Below are 27555 nucleotides of genomic sequence, written 5' to 3'. Positions count from 1 at the left end.
GGAATTATCTAACCCTTTTTGGTCAAAACGGTGACTCCTTCAAAAGACCCTTTGTAGGAAGACGAGCATTCACCTATGGTTTCTATTTTCCTATGAACCTTCCCCTGAAATGCCTTGCCTTACGCATTCTCCCCAGATTGCTCGGACACCTCCTCTAGGAGTTGGGTGAAATCTGGCTCATTCTATCAACCACCGGGTTCTCTCTCTGCTCCGTTTATCTTTTTGCAGATTCAGAAAAGAAGCTCTCTTTTCTCCTCAAGTCCCTACCCGACCCATTCCGTTTTATGTAGGGTTGCACCTGAAGGTGTGCCAGCACGCCATCTCTCATCACCAGACCCCACTATCAATTCTAGACACCCTTCCTAATTTTGAATTTATTCTGAACGTAGGTTTGTGCGTGATTAACCCTAAGTCAGGACATCGGAAAAGCTTTGTAGCTCCATGCCAGTCGTCATCTTGCCAAAAATGACCTCGAAATAAAGTAAATCGATGTTTATTTTCCTCCCTTGGAGTTAGAGCCTTGGTGGCTCTCTTTCCCACTGGGTTTCTTTCCCAAGTTACGCAGGGGGCTTCTCTCCGGGCAGGCACGAAGAGAGATGGGCAGACGGAGGCCAGCCCCTGCCCTCGCAGCCTCCCTCTGGGTGTCGGAGTCGCCCGGTGGCGTGGCCTCTCGCGGGTGTGTGGCGCGCGTGTCCCCCGCGCGAGCGCCCAAGACTCCTTCCCCAGCCTGCGCACGGCGGCGCCGGAGGCCGAGGAGAGCGCGGCGCGGCGCGGGGAGCCCGGGGCCCGAGGCCGGGCTCTGTCTGGGATGGCGCCGTCCCAGCCTCCTTCCCCTCTCCGTGGGTAGGGATGGTTGAGTCCGGCCGCCACGGCAGCGGCTCCTTGTGCAGCTAGCAGCCTGTCTTCTGCGCTCTCCGCCTCCCCTCCCTAGACTGGCTCTCCTCCCCTCGCCCCCCCCCCCCCCCGTCCCTCCCGCAGCTCCCACTCGCTGCCTGGCTCTCCAGCTGCCTCCGCTCCGGGTCTCTCCCGGCTGCGCGCGCTCCTCTCGCCGCCTCGCCTCCTCCCGCAGCCTCGCCGCCTTGCTGCCTTCCTGCCCGGCTCGGCGGGCGCCCGGCCCCGGCCCCGGCCCGGCAGCCCGGTGTCGGCGCTCGGAGCAGCGCAGCCGTGCCTGCAGTGGTTCGGGACCCGATGCTACGAGAGCGAAGCCAGCCGGGCGCCCAGACCTGCGGGAGGCGTCGGATGCGCGGCCGGTCTGGGGACCGGGATCTTGCCCCCGCTCGCCTTGCCCTCTGGTGATTCTCGGGCTCTGTCCGTAGCCCTGCCGTGCCTCGGAGGCGACGGGCGCGTCTGAGAAGAGCCATCGGTGTCGTGCGCGTGTGGAATATCTGCAGACATGACTGCGCGGAGGAAATGCAAGGCGCTGCTGGCGCTGCTGGCGCTGCTGGCGCTGTGCGCGGGGCTCCTCACCGCAGCCAAGGGTAAGGCGGGCTCGCCGGCTGCCGGGGGAGATGGGCGAACCCTCCGAGGCCCCGTTTGCGAACCAGGGGCCCGTTTGGAGGAGGGCAGGGTACCGAGCGGCCGGCCTCCGCCGGTGGCTCTCCGTCGCGGACGCCCGGGGACCGCGATGCCGGGAGGCGGCTTCCATCGCCTCTGCCCGCCCTCGTCTCCCGCGCCCCACCCCCGCCTCTCCTTCCCCCTGACTTGGGCCGAAACGAAATGTCTCTCCTTTCTCGGCGCTGGGGGCTGTTAGGGAGAAAGGAGCCAACCCCGAGTTGGGCTGAAACCGCGCCGCGGCGGGCAGTGGTGCCTCCTCGGCGATGTGGGCACAGCGGGTCCGGGTGGCTCGGTGGTTCCCGGGACGTTCTCCCCGGACCCGGAGCGGCTGGGAAAGTGGCCCGGGCCGAGGCGGCCCGGCAAGTTCTGGCCCTCTCGGGGTCCGGGCGCCACGGGCGAAGCGGCCTGCAGACCGGGCACCGCGCACCCTTCCTCCCTCTCCCTCCCACGTCCTCGGCCAGGCCGCCCCCTCCTTCCTCTCCCCGCACTTTGCTCCCTGCAAGTTGGAAGGAGCCTGCGAGGTGCGTGGAGAGAGCAGGGAGACCTGGACGGGGTTCAGCTCCAGCGACAGTCGCCTGCACACAGGGTTCTTCCCCCCTGCCATCCCTGGTCAGGGGGAGGAGTGTCCCCGGGTCGCTCCTCGGCTTGGAGCTCCGTGAACTTGGTGTTCTCCTTGAAACGAGTTAGGGAATGTTTTCCGCCAACTAGCCTACGGGCTGCAACCTCGGGGCTGGCAGCAGCTCCTGCACTTGTCTATTCTCTGGGAAAGAAAACAAGGTCCCTCTTGATTCAGAGAGACAGGGAGAGAGAGACAGAGAAGAGAGAGAGAGGGGATATAGATGGATTTTCACGTTGCAAAGTACCTGCCCCCATTTCCTCATTGTAGCCTCCTTGGATACTCCCCCCGCGCTCCGTCAATCAACACACATCGTCCCACTCCCGAAAATATCTATATAATTTTTTTCTTTTCCTTTTTAAAGGATGGAGTCAAATCATGTTTTTTGTTTGTTTGTTTTTCTTTTTAATGGCTATTTGCTCTTTCCCATGTAAAAGTCCCCTTTCCTCTCTAGATTCTTCCATCTTCTTTTCCTCCCATTTTCTATTCCTTCAGTGTTCCAGATTCAGGGGTGATTGACAAGGCGAAGGAGGACTGTCTCTGGTTCCGTAGGAAAACTCCAGATGGGCCCAGCCTGGGGCGAGATGGAGCGACGGCAGATTAGGCGTCCTCTCCACCTGCGTCCGGGGCTGGTTAAGAGCCGACAGCTCGGCACCAGCCCCTCCGGGCAAGCACTGGGGTGTCACAAAGGGGTGTCTGTGGGAATGCGCCCCACGATCCCAGGGAGCGCGAACGCAGGGTTAGTTGCTGGAGCTCAGGGTTGCTCGGGATTGGGGAGCTTCCCGAAGACACCGACCCTCCGCCCACCTGCCCGGCTTGGTCCAGCCGCCCCGCTGATGGAGCCACCGCGGAGGCACGGCCAGCCGAGCCGGGCGGGCGGGCAGCGGCCTCCGGGCGCGCTGGACTGGCTGGGCACAGAGGGCGAAGCAGGAAGGGTCGAGGGCAAAGAGGGCTGTCCCTGGCAGGTGTGCGTCTGTGTGTCGGGGGTCCCACCAAGCCCCTGCGCGGAGAGGAAACACCTGCTACGCAACTCGGCACAACTTCCCGCCCCTCTCCCCAGCGCTCCAAGCCCAGCTGGGCCCCGGCCGCCTCCCGGCCTCGGCAGGCAGCTCAGCCTCTGAGCGCACTCTCGGTTCCCCGCGGTTCCGCGCGCTCCGAGCGCCCTTCCCCTGCAATTCGCAGGGCTTGCTGCGCCGAGGAGGCGGCGGCCCTGCCCGGGCTGCTTAATAATCCGCACACTTGTGTGCCGGGCGGATGCCGCCGCCGCCGCGCGGGTGGGCCGGGCCTCTGGGCTCGGGCGGGGACGGGCCGGGGGTTGCCCTGGCCGATCCCGGGTCAACCCGGCAAGGGGCGCAAAGTCCTGGGCTCCCTGGAGGGGCAGCCGCACGGAAGACAGAGCCTCCTGCGCGCTGGGGGTCCCCGGTGCCGGCTGCAGAAGCCAAGAAGTGGAACCCAGGGTCCCAGGCCCCCTGGCGTGCGCGGTGCGAGAGTAGGGTGTGTGTGTGTGTGTGTGTGTGTGTATTTGCGCGTAAGGGGCCGAGAGTAGGGTGTGTGTGTGTGTGTATTTACGCGTGAGGCACCGAGAGTAGAGTGTGTGTGTGTGTGTATTTGCGCGTAAGGGGCCGAGAGTAGGGTGTATGTGTGTGTGTGTGTATTTGCGCGTAAGGGGCCGAGAGTAGAGTGTGTGTGTGTGTGTGTGTGTGTATTTGCGCGTGAGGCACCGAGAGTAGGGTGTGTGTGTGTGTGTGTGTGTGTGTGTGTGTGTGTGTGTATTTGCGCGTGGAGCGGCCGCGCTCCCTGCGCTGTTGCTTGGCGGAGGCTGCGGTGGCTGCGCGTAGCTCCCCATCACCCCCGGGGGGTCCGGGGCCGCGTCTCCTCCGCGCCCGCGGGGTCAAGTGGGCGCGCAGGTGGCCGCGTGCGAGCGGGATGCGGGCAGGAGGCTGGGGACGCCAGCGCCGGCGAGGCCCTGCGAGCGCGCTGGGGGGCGGGGGGGTGTCGCAGTCCCCTTGGCGAGCGAGCCCGGGTGGCCGAGGTCTGGCCTCTGCTGGGGGGCGCCCGGGCCGCAGGCGCGCGGGAGGGCTTCCCTGAGGAGGAGCGGGGCGCGCTGGGGGCAGCGCCAGCCGCCGCCGCGGGAGCCGAGCCGCGCGCGCCCAGGTGGCGGCTCCCGCGGCGGCGCAGGCGGGCGGAGAGTTTCGATGCGTGGGGTGGAATTCGTGACCTGTTTGCGAGTCGTGAGAGGCTGGAGGCGGCTGCGGTCGCGGTCATCAGAGCCCGGTACCTTCAGTACCCGGGTTGTCAGCTGTAGTTGGTTGTGCTTTCGGCCTGGGGTACCCGGGATTCCCTTGTGATACTCTTTTTCTTTTTGATTACCAACGCTGTTGTAAAGGTTGAGTCTCAAGTGTACATACCTCTTTAAAAGCAGCACATTTGCAGGGACCACGGGAGAGGGAAGAAGGCTTGAAAGCCTCTACAATATTCATCTAGTAAGTAGGTGGAATAATTCATTCCGTGAGCACTGAGATTTGCGCCCTTTATCTGCGGCTGATCTACTGCCTGTTTGGACAAAGTTTGCTTCTCAGTTGTGTTTTGCCAGTTTGTGCAGCAAGGAGAATGCAGTTATTTGCAGGCATTATTCAGAAAGTGTCCTAAAAAGAGGCACATATAATAGTAGCCCTATGGGTCTCACCGTAGGAAGCCTGGGAGAGAAAGGTGGAGTGTTTCTCAAAATCCCTTATTCTGAAATTCACCAACCCACCCAGCAAAGAGATTTAAGTATGCCTTGCCAAATTTCCACAGAAACCCTACAAGGAGAGAGAGGGAGGGAGGGAGCGGGGTGGGGGGGGGGGAGAGAGAGAGGTGTTTCCCAAACCTGCCAACTTCTATGTGAGTTACCTCAATTCTCATCACCAGGAAGGATGCTAAGACCTTTCATTTGCTGGCCAGGATCCTGATGGCTGGGCCACTGCACACGTATGTATATATATACTCTCTCCTAGGGGAGACAGGAACTCCTGTGAATAAGTGGCTTTCGAGGGCAACCCCTGATCACTAAAAAGGCAGGCCATCTAAAAGGAAGTTAATGTTTCTGCATTCGTGATCTGCTTAGCAAATCACATTTATTTTTTATTGAGTTGTCAAAGGATTCTGGGTTTTTTTGTTTGTTTGTTTTTTCTTTTCCAGTTTATAACTCTTCAGCCCATAGCTCTAGTGCTTCTGGAGCACCTATATAATTCTTCATTAGGGATTTTAAGTCCTTAAAAAGGTAAGCAAAGGAGAGGCTTTCTTCCTAAGTGACAGGTTTTGTAAACTTGACTAGTAGGACAGTGAGGTCTCATTAAACAAGTCCCGAGGAGCCAATAGCAGGTAGTAAGTGGTAGTAGAATTCCCTCAGGTCTCAAGAATCTCTGCAAACACAGACCTTGAAAGGAAAGGGAATCACTATTTTGATATTGGCTTTCAGCTGGCCAGTCCTGCTTGATGAGAAGAAGGCCAGAACTACAGTTGAAAGTTAGTACAGGGACTTCCCTGGTGGTCCAGTGGTAAAGAATCTGCCTTATAATGCAGGGGACTCAGGTTCGATCCCTGGTCAGGGAACTAAGGTCCCACATGCCGCAGGGCAACTAAGCCAGCATGCCACAACTACTGAAAAATAAAAGGAAAGTCCATACAGGCAGAAGCAGCTCCTCCTGGGGGCAATGCTTCCTTAGTCTCCAGTTTTTTGTCTCAAACAAACGCCAACAGGGCTTTGAAAATGTCAAGAAAATGGTTCTGCTTCCTTTAAGAAACAGATAAACAAAGGCTCCGTGGCAGGTTAGCGCTCATTGCAGAGGAAATAGCAAATCCAGTGTAGACATTTCTAAGCTGTCAAAATGCAAATGGCATAATAAATACTCTGTGCTCTACGGAATTCTAAGTGGGCCTCTTTCTGCTGAGCTCACAGTGAAAATAAGCCAGTAGGACTTGCATACGTGCGATTTTAAACTTCACATTCCCTTTAGCCTTTTCTATTTTTCTGGTGAGGTTCATTTCTCTCTGGAATTAAGAAGTTGATTGGGTACTCCTTGCATAGAGTAGATGACAAAGCTATGTTGTCTTTTAATTTTATTTGTTTAGCTAATACATCAGAAGAAGACATCTGAGTTAAAGGTATAGATATTGTACAGCCTACGGTATTTGCGTCCTTGGGTTACCTGGTCATATTTAAAAGCCTGTTGGTCCCTGTGCCGCTGGAGTAGGAAGCTGGATTACTGGACCAGTAGTGGTAACTGATAGAATCAAACCAGTTTCACTTTGCAGTCAGGCCACCATGGAGACCAGACATGGATAATGTTTGAAACAGGAGAATTGGCTGGATGTGCCATCTGGGGCAAAGAAATTGACACTTTGGCTGGGCTGAAAATAACTGATCCTAAAGGAAATCAACCCCTTGAGCTTGTCTTCAGTTGCATGGCCACTGGGCTTAGCTCACTGGGTGTCCATTTCAGGACCACCTGTGAGTATGAAAATCAGATAATCATATTTAGGTATTTGCCTAAGTGCAAGGAAATACGTCTCTTGTACAGTGATGTTAAGATGATCTTAAATGACCTTTGACTAATTTGTCCATATGTAGGGTGGAATTTAGGCCCAAGTATGCAAGTGGATAAGTACCAGAATTAAAATTCCCATTATAGAAAAAAAGAATAGAAGAAAATTTTTTCATTGAACTGGTTAAAACTGACTGTAGCAGCTTTATGGAAATAATGCACAGCGTGTGGTCCTCCTCCCCCCCACCACAGATCAACCTCTTTGGATGCAGAGTATGAAACACTTTTTTCTTTTCTTTTCATTTTTGAATTTAGCTGCAATTTCCTTAAACCGTTTATACCAACCCCTAGTTTGGAGGAGAGGAAATGCCCTCAGTGGTCTAAGGAGGCTGCACGGTCTGTCTTTAGTCTTGAACATCTTTGTTCTAGGTGCAGGAGATTTCATCATCGCTAGGCACACTGTCTCATTTAGCAAAACCTCCTTCTGCATATGCTGGAAACATTCTACTTAGGAATAACATTACAACAAATTAACTTGATTTAGAGTCACTGTTACTTTGACCCACTATATGTATCTCATGCTAAAACTTCTTTGGTGAATGAAAAACATGCAGGCGTGGACATGTATTAAAAATAACTACTGTATCTTTTATGCTTCTAATACATTTTGCAATTTATTGGTTGAAATCCTCCTGCTTTATTTTGCACTAGTTTTAGCTCCGGGAAAGCTATAAAAGGGAAAGGGATATTTCACGATTGTCATTCTTTGCAAATATAAGTAGAATAAAAGTGATACTTCCATCTTAATGCTTATAATCTTAATGTGATTTTGCCCCATTGTCTGGAAAGCCGGAAGTCATGAATAATGCTTTGTGATTTAAAAATTATCCTTGTTACTAACATGAGATCAAGGGAGATAGAGGCATGAAAGAATCTCATTGATACTACTACTTCCCAGTTTTTTTCACAAATGAGTCACTTTTAGGATATTATTGCAACCAGAGATTTAAATTACATAAAATATTACCCTGATTCTAAGCACCTTTATTCATTTATTTTCGGGTTGTGTGTGTTTTGTTTCACCTCAGTAAGATCCAAGAAAACCTCATGTGGCATGTTGGATTAATGTAAATCCAACTGTCTGCCTGATTTATCCAGATAATTTTAAGCCACATGAGTCCCAGTGGAATCAGAGCAGCTTTTGAGGACATCAAGCATTTCTCCAATGTATGTTTTGGGTACTAAACATGTTACCTTTATCGTAGTAGATGTTGGCATTGTGGCCTTGATGTCGAGTTTTTGAATAATCTTTTGCAAACTTTGTGTGCATAATAATCACTTGAGGCCTTGTTTCAATGCAAATCCCAAGGCTTCTCCCTCAGGTGATTCTCAATAGTAGTTTTGGGTGGTGTCAGAGATCTATCTTTCTGTATATCTGTTTATCTATCTTTCTATCTGTCTATCTCGACCTCCCTTTCAATAAGAGTCCTCAAAATCTAATAACCTCTTCACGTAGACTTCACAGGCTAATTAGCCCACCCTGATTTCATGACGAATATACTATATTATGAAACTGTGCAATTATTTCAGAAGATTTCTTCTTTATCACTAGTGCCCCCATTATCAGTGTTCATCATTCTAGGCTGTTTAATCTTTTTTTTTTTTTTTTTTTAATGGTTTTGCAGCAAAGCTGAGATTCAAGTTCCTTGTCTGTAGTGTTTATATTATGGGATGACTTCAAGGGATAATTGTACTCTTTCATATAAAAATGCCGTACGAATAAATTATTTTTTTTTCTTTTACTGTTTAGTATACTCTGATATGATTAGTGTTACAGAAGAAGGAGCTAAGTGTTAGATTAAAATTAGAATTATTTGGGGAGTGATCTCTAATGAATTAAAGCCTTTGAAATTAATTGTGAATTCTAAGCAGTCCTTTTCCAGATGCCTGGTGAATCTCTGTGCCTTTCTTCACAGAAACTTACTTATTTCTCCTCTTGTTTTTAAGAGAAAGTGTCTTTATTGATCTTTTACAAGTGAGTAATTGTCTACGTGAAGTTGAGAGTCATGTAAAATATATGGTGGGCTCTCGCCATTCCTGTTCCTATAAAATTCCGCACCCTTGACCCGAGTTCTTAAAACCAGAGAACTCTCTGAGTGAATTTTCACTTCCTTTTTCTATCAGTAAATGGATAATCAGCACCACAGACCTTTGACTTTTATGCAAATAGAGAATCTTCAGAGATACAGAAAGTTAAACACAGCACCTTCTTAGGAAAATGGATTCTCCTGGGCTAAAGGATATTCACTTTTCTTTCAAAGAATGAACCAGAGTGTGTTCAAAGGCTGTCAACAATTTTTGTCTCCTTGTTTCAGACTTTTTTCGTGTGTGGTTAGAAAAGTGATGTACTTTGATGTATAATACAGCTGTGGGTAGTTACGACTTGCAGGGTGTGATTGACACTTCGTACATAATAGAGGAGGGACCCTGACAACATAAGAAGGGTCACATTTTTACAAGAAATTAACAAAATGGAGCAGATACTTCCCTTCTTGCGCTAGAAATGTACATTTCTTCGGCATCAATCTTGCCTTCCTGTCCGTCTCATTCTTGTTCTCCTTTCTTTCAAAATATAATCATTGTGAGCAGTTTAAGTCAAATCGAGCCATTAGAGTTTTCTCTTCTTTACGGTGCTGGCTCTAGAAATGAGGTTGCAGTTTATGTGCGGGCTGCCTGCTCAGTAGGAGTGCGCCCTTGTAGATGGAAACAATATGACATTTTCTAAATATAAATCCTTATGCTTTAAAAATTTTTTTGTAGATAACATCAAGAGAAAGTCAAGCGGGAAAAATCATCTCATTATTACATTTAAGCATCTAGAAGGAGCTGCTATCATTTGAGGGAAATGTATGTCTCTAGTCAACTACCGTGCTTAGCAATGAAGACCTAGGGGCCAGAGAAGAGATTTGGGAAGTCTAGACTCTTAAATAGGTTTATAGTCACCCTTGGGCTCACTTGAAGCGTCCCAGCAGGTGGCCACTAGAATCACTCAGGTCAGTATCACTGGAATTCACAAGTGCTTGCTATTTACCTACACACTTTAACAAAGAAGACTGAATCTGTGACGCCCCTCCTGGAGCTTACATCCTTCAAAACAGAAGCAACAACAAAACTAAAATAGCTTGACTTTGATTAGCGTTTATACAAATATTAGACTGTGTCAGAGACATTAAAGCTCATGCGGATGTTGGAGAGGAGTTTGCATGAGAGGTGAGATCTTGACACAGCCTCTCAAAGAGTGGAGGAGAAAGAACAGGGGCAAAAGGAGTGGGAAAGAAGGTGAGTGAGAACCGGCCCTGAGGAAGTACGGCCAGACACCGCCCCCCACACTTTTTTTTAAAGCCCAGCAAGGACCAGGTTAAGTGTTGAGCGTGTCGATGAACCTATAAATATTGATGCTTGATGGAAGACTCCTCAGAAATTCTTCTGTGGGTCCTTAAAGCTAAAAGACCAAATGTGAAGGCATGTAAACTACTGTCCTAAGACTATTTCCTGAAATAGGAAAATACACATCTTTTTCTTGGCCTTCCCTCCTCCTTCCCTCACGCAGCCAGTGGGTCAGACCCTACCCTTCTTTGGCTGGGAATCTATTTCTTGGAAACGGGAATTTTTGTTATCTGAAACATCTTTTACCCCCAAGTTCCAGGATTGTTGGTGTAACTGTCGTGTTTTGTTGTAATGACCTCCAGAATGTAATACAAACAGAACATTAGGTAGGAAGAAAAGCGCTTTTTGGTTTACTGGCAGTGTGTTTTGGCATCCTAAGTACTATATGTACTTGTGCAGAATACAGCGTGTTTCCCCCAAACTGACTTTCAGGGTGTTTCATAATCCAGCTTCATCTCTCACGCTCTGTCTCTATGCTTCCTCCTGGTGACTCCAACTTCAGCTAAATCAGTTTAATGCACATCCTGAAATGCACCTTGATTCCATTTATCCCAAGCCTAGCAGCTTGAGTTCGCTTCTACTTACCTCTCCCGTAAGCCAGTCACCCAATCGCTCCTTCATCTGAATTTCTTTGTTACTTACTGTGTTTCACGATGATCTTTCATAAGATTGTAAATTGAAAGTTTAGGATCTTCTAAAACAAAACAAACAAACAAGAACATTGCTGGTTTTGTTTCCGTTTGTTTATATCATTCTTACTTCATAGATTTTTTTTTTTATTGAAATATAGTTGATTTACAATGTTGTGTTAGTTTCCAGTGTACAGCAAAGTGATACTTCATAGATCTTAACATTTGGAGAATCGAAAGACATTCTTGGAACTGTCACACTGTCATCATGCTTCCTTATACGTTCACTATTCCTTCAATGAATAAACAACTGTTCTCATATACCTGATTCTCTCCATTTTTTTGTGAGTCAAATTAATGTGTTGAAAATATTTTGTGAAAGGACTCATAGGAAAGAGATGACCAATGGAAGGTATCAGTAATGATTTTTTCAGGTCACTGTGCATGATTTATTTATTCACATACCTAAGCTAGAACATGTCAAAATAATTAGCTTTGAAACACTATATCCAAGTTATTATTTTGCCACCCTTATTTGATTCATTCATGTTTCTTTCTCATAATTGTTTCTCTTTGTATACAAAGTAAGGTATCTGGGCTGTTTGCAATTTTTCTTCTTCCGGTGATAATAATTTAATGATATTAGAGCGTGTTCAGATATGTCAACCTACAATTGTCATTTTGATCTTCATGGCTATTTTCTCTCTCTGCTTTTTAATTTAAAAGAATTATATAAGAGGATTACAGAACAAAAAAGAACTAATCTCTTTCTTTTACCACTGCAATTACAAAATTACTTTCCCAGTGTTCTCTAGTGGCAACAAGACAAATAGAAGAGACATGGTGTCAGGGTATTTAAAAAATGAGGGGTATTCTGACCCGAAAGTACCAAAACTACAGCCACGCCAAACTTGGGGGTATGATTTATAGCTCCTGGCAAATGTGTTTTTCTTTCAATTTTGTGATGGATGGACAATAAGAGGCCTTTTAAAAAACAGTTGTGATAAAAATAATATGAAGTGTTACATGACACAGTGAAGTGATGATGGGTTTTCTTACTTTTATATGTACGAACAAAACCTGTGAGAAGGAAAAAAAGTACATAAATTGGAGATCTTGTGTCATTTATTTAAGCCTTAAAATCGGAAAAAGAGGTTTGAGCCACTTTTTTTTTATGCCTTTTAGTGAGTGTTCATTCTTTGTCCCAAATTAAGGAGGAATCGAGTCAGAAAGTGGAAGATATTCATAGCAAGATCATGTTATGTTGTCCTCTGTTCCCCACTTTTATCCTCCCTGCCGGACCAGACATCACCAGGAACAGTTAAGAGCTAGAAAATCGAGCTGTGAAGGACGAGTGGAGGAGGAGTCTTCCTTCTCAACACTGTCTGTATCAGCAAGCTATTGCTATGTAACATTATTACCGCAACCCAGAAGCTTAAAACAGCACAGAGATAGGATTATAGTTTCTCTGTGTCGGTGTCTGTGTACAGAGTAGCTGGGTCACACGCCCTCTGCCTATGATCTGACAAGGCTGTAATCAAGGTGTTGGCTGGGACTTTAGTCTAACCTGAAGCTCAGCTGGGGAAGGACCCAGTCCTGAGATGACTCAGGTGGCTGGCGGAATTCCATTCCTTGTGGTTGTAGGACTGAGAGCTTAAGTTTATTGCTGGCCATTGGCCAGAGCTCACCCTCAGTTCCTTGAGAGGCCGTCATGGTTCCTTGCCTCATGGGGCTTCCCAGCATGGCTCAAAGCCAGAGAAAGAGAGAGAGACTCCAGCAAGTAGGGTGCTACGGCATTATATGTAATCATATGATCATGGACACGCAAGCATGTGTAGCCCATCACTTTTTCCATTATTCTGTTGGTTAGAAGTAAGACCCAGGTCCTGCCCACCTCAAGGGACAGGGAACTGTACAGGACATAAACAACAGGAGGCAGGGATTGTGGAGGCCACCCTAAGAGTCTGTGCACCATGGTGTCCTAGAAATATATTGATATAGAAAGAGCATCGTTCAGTCAATAAGCAAATGGCCAAGGACCTGATTAAAAATGGGCAACAAATATAAATATTTTATAGAAAGAACAAACATAAATGATAAATGTAGGAAAAGAACCCTAAACTTATTATTGATCAAAATAACATTAAAAAATGAATGTTATATTTTCCCCAATGCATTTGTAAAACTATACTTGGTATATCACATGTTTGCAAGTACATAGAGAAATCACTTCCATACACTATTGTTGTATATCTAGAAAAATTTAGGGAGGAGATAATTTGGCCATACCAATCACAATTCTAAAGTAGCAGATATTTTAGCCCAGAAATGTGATACATCCTTCAGCAATATATGCATATTCATTTTAGCCCTCTCTCTGATAGTGAAAAATTAGAGCTTAAATGTCAGTCATCCTAAAATAGCTAAATAAATTGTTCTATAGCACACTGTGTTGCCTTTACGAAAGCATGTCGATGATAAAGGATTAAGTTGAAAATTCAAAATAGTATGTATATGCCATTCCCATTTTCATGTAGGGAAAAGTCAAGTTACTTTTTTACACATGTAAAAATATCTGAAAAGATGCACACGTTATAGCATTGGCGTTTAAGTGTCGTTTGACTTTTTTGGGTAACTATGTCAAACTTCTCTAAATAAAATAATAGTTCTTAAATTGAAAAGAATTACCTGGGGTGGGGGGGGAAGACAAGTAGCTTTTATCAGATCATGCTGATGAGCAGAGATAGATTATAAGATTTTTGAATTTGAAGTGACCTTCAGGTTTATAAGTCCACTCTTTTATTTGTGTCCAGAGAACTTGTGTCTTGTACAAATTCATAGGGAAAACTAAGGCAGAACTGAGTCTAAGCGAACACTCCTCCCATGGGAGCCCACATGCCTCTTGGTGACCCAACTCTCCGTCTCCTCCACCCCCGCCATCCCCCTGGTGTAAGTACAGCAGCAGCACTGAGTAATAATCTCCTGACATGATCGTCCGTGAGGACAGTGTGGCTAGGAATGTTCTAGGCTTAAACTAAAAACCTGGTATGATCCTAGCAGCTAGAGAAGCACAGCATTCAACCTTCATACTCCTGAGATGGTCCAGGACCACTGGGGGCACTGCAGGACCCTCAGTAGGATGGAAACATGTTAAAAGATTTAGCTACTTTGTTAAATAGTTACCTGCCATAATTTTTTTTAGGTCAGGAAAAACACAGTGCCACAATGTCACTTAGCTGGTGCTCCCTTTGTGTCCATAGTTAATATATTTTCTATCAACAATCAGTTGGAGGACACATTTGTCATGGAAGAATATTTAATTCCGAAGAGCTCAACACTTGAAATTCCACTACACTGAAATCTTTTATTTATTGGAACTGCTCCAATTAGTACAATTAGACAGTTGCCTGTTTGCATTTCTTAATGATTAGAAGCACTTGAATCCTGAAATCACTCCACAGAAGTGAGAACCAGTTCATTTTTTCGATTGACCATTAATGTCGGAGGATAGAAATTGTCTTAAGTTTTTATGTACTCAGGGTACCATTTTGGACAGGATATACAGAAATGCTGTGTTTTATGTGTCTGACAGCATCCTCCAGGCAGCTAAACAGTTAGGGTTCAGTCTCCATATCTGCCCCTAGTAGTATATGCCTTAAAGGACATAAAACTCTCTCATACACTGTATCCTCATCTTTGCACAGAGCTGTTAACTGGACTTTAATAAGGATTCGATGAATGAGCACAGATAAAAAGCTTAGAACGGTACCTGGCAGTTACTAATCTAAAGTAAATGGTACAACTATTTTATTATGGCAACTAAAATATTAGACTGTCAATTCTAGTTATGGCCACAGAAGTAACATTGGGGAAAGCCCAGTTTTGCTGGAGAGAAATTATTTGTAAGTGGAGATTAATAATTTAATAATTACATTTGTATGTAAGTGTCTTATATTTTTATAAGAATCATCCTGATGCTAGTTTCTACAGTTCTTTGGGATGTTCAGAATACTTTTACATTTGCTACTTCATTGACAGATTAAAAAAAAATATATCGATTGCTCAGTAAGGTCAAGTGATAATCGGATCCCCGTCATGATTTGGCCTCATGCCTCACATTTGGGTTGAATAACGTTAAATGCTCAGTACAGTCACTTTGAAGAAATGTGTTTTAAAGTCATTTATGACCAGGAAGCCTTGACATTTGAAGTGACCATGAGAGAAACAATAAAAGAAAAGAGTAGAAAACTTTTTAAAATAGCATTGTCTGAAGGCTCATTGGCTGTATTCTTGACACCATGCGATGCTTTTATATTCTGAAAGAGTTTGTATATTTTTTCTAACTGCATAGTTTTTCCTAAGAAAAGTATCTGAGGTTACTTTTACAAAGAAAATTTGAAATACTGCACCTTGCCAAGTAAGCCTTGTGAAAAGCCTACGTAGGTGAGGTCTTTGCTAGGTGGCGTAGTAAACATTACCTTTCTGAACATGAAGGACAATCAGTGGAATTGGAGAGTCTGGAAGATTACAGTGTGTAAAATTGTTAGGGCCCTGTTCATTGACTTAAACTCAAACCCCTTCTATAAAGATGGAGCAGTCAGTAGCACCAGGACAGTCAGGCTCTGGCCCTTTCCTTCTGGTCTAGGCTTCCCAGTTTACCCAGTTTAGGGTCTCATCACTTAGGTGTGATTGACCATTGAATTGAAAATCTGCCATACCTCCTCCTCCTGCTCTAGGTCTGAATACCTGTGTTGAATATTCAAAGGTAGAGTCTGTCAACAAAAATAATCAATAAGCAGTCAATAATAAGAATAGAAAAGAGTTTTATTTGAGCCAAACTGAGGACTATAGCCCGGAAGCCAGCTTCCCAGATAATGCTGAGGAACTGCTCCAGAGAAGCAGGCTTTTCAGCACAATTTCATGTCTTGTCAGAGCAAAGAACATTAAACAAGTCAGGGATACATTGCTTCAAGTTTTCAAAAAGAACAAAAAACAAAAAAACAGATCAGTCTGTTCACAGAGAGTCAATATGGCTTTGGCTCCTGGGAAGGGAATCTTATCATTGAAGGATCGACATTGGCCTCCCAAGAAGGAAGGCATTTCATCTTTATTTTTAGCATGGACATTCTTTACTTCTGGTCAATGAAGTTATTATTTAATTATCTTCTTTAATAATTAAAGCAGGTGTACAATGTATGTCTGATAGACCGCAAACGGGCTGTTCTAGTCAGCACCAAATTCAAGTTAACCCATGTATAAGCCAGAATAACTTCCCCACACCTTGATATGTGAACATTTCTTTTATCAAGTCCCAACATGTGAAAGCCCCAGTTAGAGTGACTCAGGTCCGTTCTGCATGGTGGTCTGTCCAGGGTCACGTGATCAAGACTTTCAGAACAGGCAGCCCAGGACCCCAGTGGCCGATAGCAAAACACGAACCCTTCAGACTCAAGGGGGCCCAGTCTGCTATCCAAGGGACCGTCCGTCTCTCCCCATCCAAAGTGGCCGATTGCAGCCAACATCGAAACCTGCCGACTCAGACACTCTGTAGGGCCTGCAGAAGAGGAAGGAGGCCTTGGTGCTGGGGACTCGGTGAACATGGGAGCGAGTGGGTGGATTAAGTACTGAAAGGTTGCTCAGCCGGTTCCTGGCAGGCCAGCCCTCTGTGTCCTCAGGTGGGGTCCTGCCTCAGGCCCCCTGCTTCCATGCCCACTGCATCTTCTCCAGTGAAAGCTAACTCGGCAGCAGTAGAACCTGTGCTTCTGCAACTTAGTTTTAAATGGAGTCTGTTACAGAGACACCCATTCAACATTTCTCCAGCAAGCGTGACTCCAGACCTAGGTTCTGCCTGTCACATGGGGCAGTAGCTTTGCGAGGGTGTACATCAGCAGAGTGATTTCAGTGAGACCCACCTGAACATGGTCTTGAGTGAGGTGCTGTCTGGGTGATCTTCTCAGGAGCTCTGGGAATTTAAGTTTTTAGGCCACTTTTAGAGCCCAGGAAAGAGAAGACATTGTTCCCCAGTGTGCAGGAGACCAGGAGTATGTACTCACCACTCACACACACACGGTTTCCTTTAGCTTGAAACCCTTTGGCCTCTGCCACAGGATTAACTGCTAAATGAGCTTGTGCTGAGCAGTGCTGTGTTTTGAATGATGATGAAACTTCTTGCCTTGCTTCAGAGAGTAGAACTTCACGTTCTAATCTGATTTTTGCAGAATAACTCATATTCTATTTGGCTATTCTTGAAGGAGCTATGTCATCGATTAATTTTTTTTCTAGATAGAAAATAGTTAACAAAAGTATAAATCTAATGATGAACAATTATATAGAAAGACTAAGAACCAGTGGTTGAGGAAGACATGGTCCATGTAGAGAATCACACCAATATGACTGTTGGTAGTAAAATTTGTATAAAAATGAGCACTTCACCAGCACTTACCATGGCCAGTTCTCATGCATACGAGAGACATCTGACAGATTTCAGTATTTGGAGAAAAAGGCAACAACAGATGCCCTGATTCCACCACTGGATCCCCCTGTGGGTCTTCTTTGCTTATTGCTGACTAGTGATGTGTCTCAGCATATCTTTAAGCACTGTTGCACTAAAGCGGCACTTACTTTAATAAATATTTGATAAAGAAAGAGGCCAGTGGAAGGAGTAGATGTGTAATATACCTACCATATCCAATTTATTCCTAAAATGACACATTTCCAACAAGTGCATGCTGGGCTGAGCGTGGGGATGGCGTTATTCAAACAGATAGTTCTGAAGCAAAATACCATCTTAGCTTGTGTAGGATGGAGGCACATAGTTGTAGGTAAATTTCAACACAAGGTGCATTTGTTTTAAAGCTATTAATATTTTTTAAATTGAAGTGTAGTTTATTTACAATGTTGTGTTAATTTCTGCTGTGAAATTAATAAAACAAAGTGATTCAGTTATACATATATATATTCTTTTTTAAAATATTCTTTTCTATTATGGTTTATCACAGGATATTGACTATAGTTTTCTGTGTAAAGCTATTTTTAGATTATTGGATTCTTTTGGACAAGGTAAAAATATCAGTCCAAAGAATTTTATACATATTGAACTTTATGCATGCAGAGAGCTAAAAACAATATGTAATACTAGAGGGGCAGTATGAAATCATTCTATATGTTTTTAATAAAATTATATTCAAGAACAAATTGCTGTTTTTGCATTTTGTTAAGATGCCTTCACTAATTTAGTGCAGTATGTAAATAGAGGAGGACATCTTTTAAGACATTTGAAAGTAAGACAAGGAATAGACAACTTTTGAGGTAGTTACCCATATACTTGTAGGTACATTGTTAGAGAAAAAGAAACCATGATTTGCGATAGCCCCATAATAATTATAAACCAATTTTAGACCCTTATGTCTAGGAAGTTACTACCTGCAACTGAACAAAAGCTCCATTCCAAACTAGAAAGGCATACCTGTCCACTGTACAAGGATTCCTTTTTCAATCAGATTTTCTCATAGTAAATAAAATTGTTTTCTTTTGGAGATAGCCAATCTGAGCAACTTAGGAAACAGTATTGATCCCTCCTGATCACTTATCGCAGACCCTTCTGGGCTACAGAGGCAGGGTCCACTCTTTATTTTTTCTTTCTTCTTATTATTGTCAATTGTGTATACACAGTTGATGACTGTCACAGGTTGTTGTGGTCTTTGCCATCGGAACACTTGGCTGTGGTCTGTGCACACGGGATACACATTGGGGTGCATATATCTTTTTGAATTAGTGTTTTAGACTTATTCAGATATACACCCAGGAGTGGAATTGCTGGATTATATGGTAGTTCTGTTTTTAGTTTTTTGAGGAACCTCTATATTGTTTTCCATAGTGGCTGTATTAATTTTCCTAAGGCAAAGGAAACAAAAGCACAAATAAACAAATGGGACATAATTAAACTTAAAAGCTTCTGCACAGTATAGGAAACCATCTGCAAAATGAAAAGACAACCCACTGAATGGGAGAAAATGTTTGCAAATGTTATGCTAGATAAGGGGTTAATATTCAAAATATATAACAGCTCATACAACTCAATGTCAAAAAAAAAAATGACCCAATCAGAAAATGGGTGGAAGATATAAATATACATTTTTCAAAAGAAGACATAAGATGGGCCGTAGGCACATGAAAAGATGCTCAACATGGCTAATCATCAGAAAAATGCAAATCAAAACTACAATGAGGTATCACCTCACATCTGTCAGAATGCCTATTATCAAAAAGACAACAAATAACAAAAGCCAGTCTTATATTGGATCACAGAGACTTTTTGGTTTCTCACTACATTGGGCAGGAATAAACTCTGTAGGTTTCAGTAGAAGTCAACAATATTTTTATGTGTTTATGTTGGTTTTTAAAGTTACATGTATCATTTAAATGCTAGAAAGAGTTCTGGAACCCAAACTAGGAAAAGTAATGCTTCAATACAAGCAAATCTTATTTTCAGTGCAAGTAAATTTCACATAGATTATTGAAATTCATGCAAATGTTTAGTCAACTAACTTTATTGAACATCACATATAAGACAAGTCCTGTTCTAGTTGCCATGGGTCCAAAGTAAATGAGATAAAGTCCCTGCCCTCAAGCATTTTACATTCCAATAAAGATGATTTTTCTCAATAATGTGATCAGAATAATCAAAAAACACTAAAAAATAGTGAAGCGTGCTAACAAGATATTGGATCTTCAAAGAAGAATCCATGTTTCTCAGTATGCTGTTACATTTAATAAATACAATATAGCATGAGTTTCTTTTGATTGCCCCAAAATTCTGAATCATTTAGGTTTTATGCACTGTTTTCCCTTCTTTGTGATATCCTTAAAAGGATGAAAATTATGAAACAATAGAATCAAATTCCACAGAAAATCCAAATGATTTTTTTAAATTGATATAGTTGATTTACAATGTTGTGTTAGTTTCAGGTGTACAGCAGAGTGATTCACTTATACATATATATTTATTCTTTTTTAGATTCTTTTTCCTTATAGGTTATTACAAAATATTGAGTATAGTTCCCTATGCTATGCAGTGGCTCCTTGTTGGTCATCTATTTTTTATATACTAGTGTGTATATGTTAATTCCAAATTAACCTATCAAATGAGTTTTCATTTGTAAAAACGACAGCTAAACCACACAATATTTACAAGGCTATACTCCAAAAACAGGTGTCAGTACTTTCACTCATTCAGTGCAAACATTCATGCAATTTCACTTTGTTTCAGACACTAGGAAGAAAAATTCATGAGATAAAGTGATCAACAAGACAACATAAAACTCCTGATTCTCTGGTGCCTATAATTTAGACTTTGTAAATCTTAAGTTTTTTTAATTGAAGTCTAGTTGATTTAAATATTATATTAGTTTCAGGTGTACAGCATAGTGAGTCAGTATTTTTATAGATTATAGTCCATTTAAAGTTACTATAAATATCGACTGTATTCCCTGCCCTGTACAATATATTCTTGTAGCTTGCAGCTTATTTATTGTAGCCAGCAAAATGTGTTTGTATTCATGCAATCTCAGGGATGAAATTCCCTGCCTAACACAGAACTTCTTTATTCGGGGTCCTTGAAAGAAATTCAGCGATTTCTCTTTGAGTATCATCTAGCGTCCTATTCCAGGGTTTTATGATGCCCTTAGGGGAAGAATCTGTATCTCCACACCCTGAACCCAAGTCTCCATCGCTGTAACCTCTCCACGTGTGGTCTCACCTCTGTCTCTCTCTGTCAACATAGAGAGACAGTACTCCTCCTTTCATCAGACAGATCTGAAAATACTGGGAAACGGATTTTATATTCCTTACCTTCCTCTCCTCAGCTTTTTATCCCCTCACATTTTCCCCCCAAGTCCCTTGAGACTTTCTTCAGTTTTTGGCTGCTGCTTTTGAGATAAATATTGATCCCTAATAACTATTTATTACACCTAAAATACATGATGTCTGCTCCCAGTGAATGGCTTTTATGGAAAATATCTTATAAATAATCAAGTACTAGTATGTCTGAGTTAACAGTGGTTTAAAGGCTACTTTTTCCCTCTTAGAAATTATTTGGTTGAGTCAACTTTTCTTCCAATTCTGTATTTTCCACATATAATAATGGGAATTTTATTCATTTTGGAAGAAATGTAGTTTACAAAAGTTGATAATATTTATACAAGGGATGTGAGAATAGAAAATAAATTATTTCAAAAATATTTTTCAGCTGTATATGTGCGAGGAAATAAGAATAATCTTATACATTTTTGTGCATGCCTTTGCAATTAGAAATTATAGTTTTGAATGTGCGATAAACATAGCCTACTGTTAAATACATTTCTGACTTAAATCTCAAGAAATTAGGTCAGGTAAAAATAAATCTTCCTCCCTTTCCTTCTTTAGTTTCATAATAATTATGACAAATAACACCCATGTTCCAACTTTCACTCCAAAAGACTAGAATTAAGGAAATTTGAATTATTATAGTGTTAGAAGAATGCCTTCTCAATATTCCTTTATGAAATGGTGTCTATTTTACCATATGGTTTCTGAGACTGGCTGTTCTGTAGGATCAGAGTTAATTCATGATTCAAGAATGGATGTGGAGGACATTCATACTAAAATCATTTTTAAGAGCTTTTATGTAAAAACTGTTTTTAATCACTTTATGAACTTTTAATATAGGTTATTTGATAGCATTAAATCTCATTTTTCAAAGATGCCATCTTTATGTCACTCTATTTTTGGTTTTTGTGCTCAAAAACTATAGATTATAAGAACTGAAAGAGACCTTAGATTTCATTTTGTTCAGTCTTAATTTGGTGTATGAAAGAAGTACAATCCAGATGAAAAAAAAAAAAAAGTCAAGAACAAAATGAAGACTAAAGTCCAGATCTGTCACTTCTCCCCAAGTCACAACCAGATGCTCCCCTCCTGAAACTACAGTTAAAGTTCTCAAATTCTCTTCTGAACCTATACATGTCACAGGCACACACAGAATTGTAAAGTAAATCCAATCTTTGTTACATAATGGTGCATTTTGTCACTTTCCTTTTCCGTGAGATATTGAAATAACTTTCTAAAATGTATGATACTTTTATTTTCGTGATTGAAACCAGGAAGTTATCTTGGTTTTTGAGATCCTGTAAATGGTAAATTCTCTTCTTTGGTTTTATAAAAACCAAAGCATGACATTTGCTTTGTCACAGAGTCCAAGTTGTGAATTAAAATGGCATTTTCCAGGCTATTTATACATAAGACTTTATTTAAATCTTTTTTATGATGTGTTCAAATGACACAGTCACAAACACTTTCTATTATTTCATGCAGTAGATCTATTTCTGACAACAAAATCAAAACCGTTAGCATTTAGTGTTTGCGTCGTGCATTGCCCAAAGTTATCAAGATGAATCTCAACGTTTTAAAAGGATCTCTTTTATTACGTGAGAAGAGAATTATAGTGGAGGTCATAAATGACTTACTACATTTTGTTCAGAGAGAGCATCTTTCAAAAATTTTGTAAAGTTGATGAAGATAAAAATCATGATAACATTAGCAATAAGAACTGATATCACTCTTTGCGTCTTTTGTTCTGGACGCTTTAATTTTTTTTTAACATCTTTATTGGAGTATAATTGCTTTACAGGGATGCTTTAATACTCAATCCTTTGCATAGTTTGCTTATCCTCATCTTACAGACCAGGGCACTGAGAATCAGAAAGACTCACAATTTACCTGTTCCCAAAGTGAACCAAAGGCAGGATCAGGAGTAAGTTTCAGGTCTGAAGTCCAGTTGTCCTACTGTATCCTGCTTCAAATAATAAATTAGGACATGCCCTTATCAACTTTTATAGCATTTTTACATAGAATAACTTTCTATATTAATGTTATGTGAAGATGAACAATAACTGTTATTTCTATATTCTATTGTTGAAAGTTAAATTGCCTTTAGATTTTTCGGTCTTGAAGGAGTAATTAATGTATGTACCATGTAAAACATAATAAATATTTAAAATATGCAAACATGTATTTCAATCCAATTTTGACCATAATATAGTTTAAAAATTCAGCTGTCAATTGAGTAGCTGTTTCAGCCATCTCTCTTTTGGCTTATTCAGGGTAACACAATATCCTACTTGTTTAAGAGAGATAACATTGGCTGCTATCTGAAAACCGTTTTTTTAATTAGAGTACATTAAAACTCTAGACAGAGGCCTCACTTTCTTCTGCTCTGCTCAGAAATTAAAATAGTGGATTGTTAAGTCCACAGCATGGAAGAGAATGAATACCACTATAGACTGGAATCTTCCCCATGGGTCCCAATATTACAGGCATACCTAGACATCAATAGGTTCAGGTTAAAAAGCATGATTGATAATACAATATAATCCTTTGAGTAGTTTAATAAAGCCCAGCTTTTTGAGATGATAGTGGAACTGGGCTGTTTTAAGATAAAAAGAGCATCATTTCCTAGAGTTTTGCTTTCTGTCTGCCTGGGTAGAGAGGTTGATAGATGGATACAGAGTGTGATTTTATAGATAAATAGAAAAATTAATAAATAGGTAATTGATAGATAATTAATAGATAATTGATAGAAAGAAGGAAAGGAAGGAAGAAGGAAAGAAATGAAGGAAGGAAGGAAGGAAGAAAGAGAGAGAGAAAGAAAGAGGTTTGCTTTCCTTCTGCCTCACTGGAAGCATAGATAGATAGGTAGATAGATAGATAAAAATATAGAACTGGCTTCCAAATATGGCATGTGCTAAACTGTTCCCATTGGATCTAGGTATGATCATCCCCCATCTCTTATTTGGGGTACAGTGGAGAAGGAAGATGTTATATAAAGAAAGAACAATATTCTGATATTTAGTAATTCTTTATGTAAAATATTTTCACTAGCAAATTGAAAATTCCTAAATATCTTTTATAGGATGGTAACTTATTTATCATTATGTTTTTTGTGCAAGCCATTGGTATAGAGGTGATTAGAGAGGCAACAGAACACAAAATCACATGACAAAGGATATAATAGGGGGTGGACAAAGTGACCTTTGAAAAGGAGCTAGCAGGTCAGTTAGTTGAACAAAACTTTGCATACATGGTGGTATTTAGGATGAATTTTGAAGAATGAATAATGGTTTTCCAGGGGAAACAGTATCCTCGGTTTCGAAAAACACTGTGTAAGATGCCCAGAAGCATAAAACTTCCTGGAGTGATGGGGAGAATGGCAAGGTACTTGGGCTGAGCGGAGGAGCAGGGGGTGGTTGAGATCCCAGAGACGGACCGAGGCCTTTGTGGGCATCACTGGGTAGTGTGGAATCCATCCTACTGGTTGGAGAATGGGAGAAAGGATGAGTCACCAGACAGTTTTAATCAAGAGGGAGACGTGATCTAGTTTGTCCATAAACAAGCCAAAAAATATCCACTGCACCTGCATAGGTGAGTATTCGAAAGCCAAGCTGTCTAATGCTTTTGGCCCAATTGTTGAGAGGATGTTTGAAATCAGCACGGAGAGAGGTGAGTGAAGTGGGTTTGATTAACGTGGGTCAGCCTGGGTTCAGGCAGAGGATATCATACTTCACTAGCCTTCTAAAATCTCTGCAACTATTTCTGGCGTGATAGATAACAGAACTTCAGGTGATGTTGTTTACTTATAAGCTTTTGACAAGGTACCACATCAGAGATTAATGGGCAAGGGAAAGATCTGTGGAGGCAAGAAAGAATACTGTGTTGAAAATGGACTTATGGGAAAATGAACAGTAATGTTAATCATTTATCCTTAATATAAAGAATTGGGTCAATTTGGACCACGTTCATATTAATCATTTTATAAGAGTTTATGTGAAAGTTAATTTTTGAATTTTGTAGTTCTTTTTATCACATTCTATGCAATACAAAAGTTTGCACTTATTTAATCTTATTTCAGATGTACGGCATTTGTATTTTCCTGCTTTATAAGAATCACTTTTACTTTTTCATACTTGAATGGAAATTCATCATGAAACAAATTATATTTCTCAGCTAACCTAGGAACTCTAATTTGGCTGGCTTGGTTTATTTGTCAGATTCAATTACACAAAACTAAGCTATTTTGAAGCTCTGGCCATGTTATATCTCCCTGTGATCTTTGTGTGCGAAAAATTGCATCATTTTCCATTATTTTGGAAAGTTTAGAATGTTCCGCTTTCACGTCTGCAGTAAAGTACTGGAGACATAAGCATGTCTTTTGAGGTGTGATACTGTTATTTCAGTAGTTAGATCTTCCTTCTATACTTTCAGCCTGGCTACCTTCTTATCTAATGCTAAGGCTTCTTTAGCCGTGTGAATCCTGTAACAACAGGAGAAGCCTCATTATTCATGGAGTAATGCCACATTAATGAAATATACACAGCCTTATTAACATTTGAGTAAGAAAAGTATCCCAAGATTTGTGCTTATTGAAACTGGAGAATGAAATCATTTAAGGTCTGTATATAGATAACAGATACTATAATATATTAAGCTCTGTCAAAATTAGAAATATTTAATAGGAATTTTCAAATTGCTATGGGGAAAAACATTGTCTTAAGACTTAGATATAATGATGGAATCAAAATTTCATGAGAAAGTGTATAGAAAGTACCTAGTGTATTTCCTGGCATGACATAGGCATATGGTTAGGCATAAAATAATAAAATGTTAGTAGAATTTATTCATCAATACGTGTTATAGCTGCAATGGCTTTATCATGATGGAGCTTATTATTTTGTTCTCAGAATAGTTGAATGATCTTATGATAAATTGTTCAGTGGAGGAAAATTTAAAGATAACTGAAAAGGCTAAAGAAAACAATTGATATAAACTCAATCTAAGTATATTTTAGCCTTGATATTTTCCTTAGTGCTGTGCTGTCTCTTTGCAAACAAATGAGAAGTAACAGCTCTTGGTCATTAAAATTATTTTCTGAATGCGAAGAGTTTATTTCTTTGATTGACTCCTGGAATTTTTTTGAAGACAAGTTTATCTGCTCAGTCATTTCCAATCAATGACTAATTGAACTAGCAATTATTCTCTGTAGAAAACGGTGATATCTGGTCAACTTCTCTCCATGTAATAACATCACAAGTACAAAATGGATAAAATAAAATAGCGATTTGTAAAAGGCAACAATTCTCAAAGGAATTTGCAATGTTATATTGCCAATGCTGTCATTTGAGTTGGTATTTTTAACTGTGCTTGTGAATAAGGAAGGGAAAGATGATCTTATATAATCAACTTCAGTCATCGGAAGGGTATGTTGACAGTGCACCATATATTCCTTGGATTTTTTTACATTTTAAGTATATCTGAGTTCTTTATAATCAAGGCACATGTTAAATCCAATTCTATAGTTCCTTTTAGGTTTTTTTCCCAAATAAAAATTATTAGAATGATAATTTGTTGGACCTTAATTATAAATTTTTTTGCTCAGAATATATTTGCTTTTCCACAGTTCTTATGTTTCTGCAGGGTGAATATAAGATTATATTTTTCAATTATAAATGTAATTAACATGTCAAGGTGGCACCTACTTATCACCTACTCTAGGGTAGGCAATGAGAGTTGGCGGTCAGATGTCCCCAGTCCGCCTGGGAGTCTTGGGGTAGCTCCCATTGGGGTCTGGAAATGAGATGTAATTGTCATTAGCTTAACAGTTAAACTTGGTCCAAATACCAGGAGATAGTTTGGAACTCTTCAATTCTAATTTTGCTAATAGTCATAGTTATCCAGTTAAAAAGATTTGAATTATCATGAAGTGTCCATTAGTCCGATTTGCATTCCAGATATAATGATTATGGTGAGTTACATTCACAGGTGCTTAGTAAACATATATATCCTCTGTTTTAAGGTGTTTATCCTCTAAATGAGACTATGCATATATTTTGTCCTAAATGTCCAGGAAAACCCATAAACATAGATGCAAATCCAGGTATTTTTTTCTTTCCTAAATATCCACTAGTATTTCACTATAAAAATTAAAAAGTGCATTCACTTCTATTATGTTATTTGAGCATCCAAACAACCTTATGGGAGAATTGAGAGCCTGTGTTTTCATTCCATTTATACAGATACAGGAAGGGAAATTCAGTAAACTGGAGGGATTAAGCCCAATTTTCTCATTTATAAAGGAAGAAAAAAAAAATAACAGTCTCCAGGAATTAAATGGTTTGGAAAGACCATATATGTGAGCTCTGTTTTTGTCTTTAAACAGGTCATCTATATGATTGCAAACATTAAATAATTGGGTGAATGACCAAAACGATGAGAATAGGTGGGCCATATTTAAATTGCTTTAAACAGGAAGATTTAGTTTTGATGGAAGTAGTATGTGTAAAGCATTTGTACCTCTTCCTGACAAGTAAGCACGCAGTAAATGTCAGCTAATTATTATCAATGGTAGCATCATTTAAGTTGAAATAGTTCAGAAATCCTTATTTCAGAGATGCTTTATGTTTTTCCTAAGTCATATTCATAACTCATGATTTTCTGTGTGTTATAGAAAATACTTTCTTGTACCCCAAGGCAGGAATGTATATTTACATTATTATCTATTTGCCTACACTAGATATTTTTGAGGCCATTGAAATATATTTGATTCCTTTTTGTAAAGTGAAGAAAAATACATATTGTGGAGGACAGTTTTTGCATTGAAATATTCCAAAGCAAAGTGACTCAGTAGGTAACAAGTGGTGTGGTGTAAAGGACGCAGATTATTTTGTCAAGGGCTAATGTGCTGAAAATTCTTGGT

The 27555-nt window shown here is 41.5% G+C and overlaps 2 protein-coding genes across 2 annotated transcripts in view; one reads left to right on the top strand and one right to left on the bottom strand.

The window, feature by feature from the left end:
• Positions 1-2158, bottom strand: part of LOC309651595 (uncharacterized protein) — a gene marked incomplete at its 5' end in the record, with an annotated part of 10262 nt that extends 8104 nt beyond the window's left edge. Inside the window, 1 exon segment of the mRNA XM_082444426.1 lies at positions 1224-2158. Coding sequence (XP_082300552.1) covers positions 1224-2158 — 935 coding nt within the window.
• Positions 1394-27555, top strand: part of CSMD1 (CUB and Sushi multiple domains 1) — a gene marked incomplete at its 5' end in the record, with an annotated part of 1822885 nt that continues 1796723 nt past the window's right edge. The window contains one exon of the mRNA XM_082444064.1: positions 1394-1478. Within this exon, the coding sequence (XP_082300190.1) occupies positions 1394-1478 (85 nt within the window). The remainder of the gene's footprint in view (positions 1479-27555) is intronic.

The sequence above is a fragment of the Balaenoptera physalus genome, assembly GCF_965194825.1.
Source record: "Balaenoptera physalus genome assembly, chromosome: 21".
Lineage (NCBI taxonomy): Eukaryota > Metazoa > Chordata > Mammalia > Artiodactyla > Balaenopteridae > Balaenoptera > Balaenoptera physalus.
This window is presented reverse-complemented; position numbering and strand designations above follow the sequence as displayed.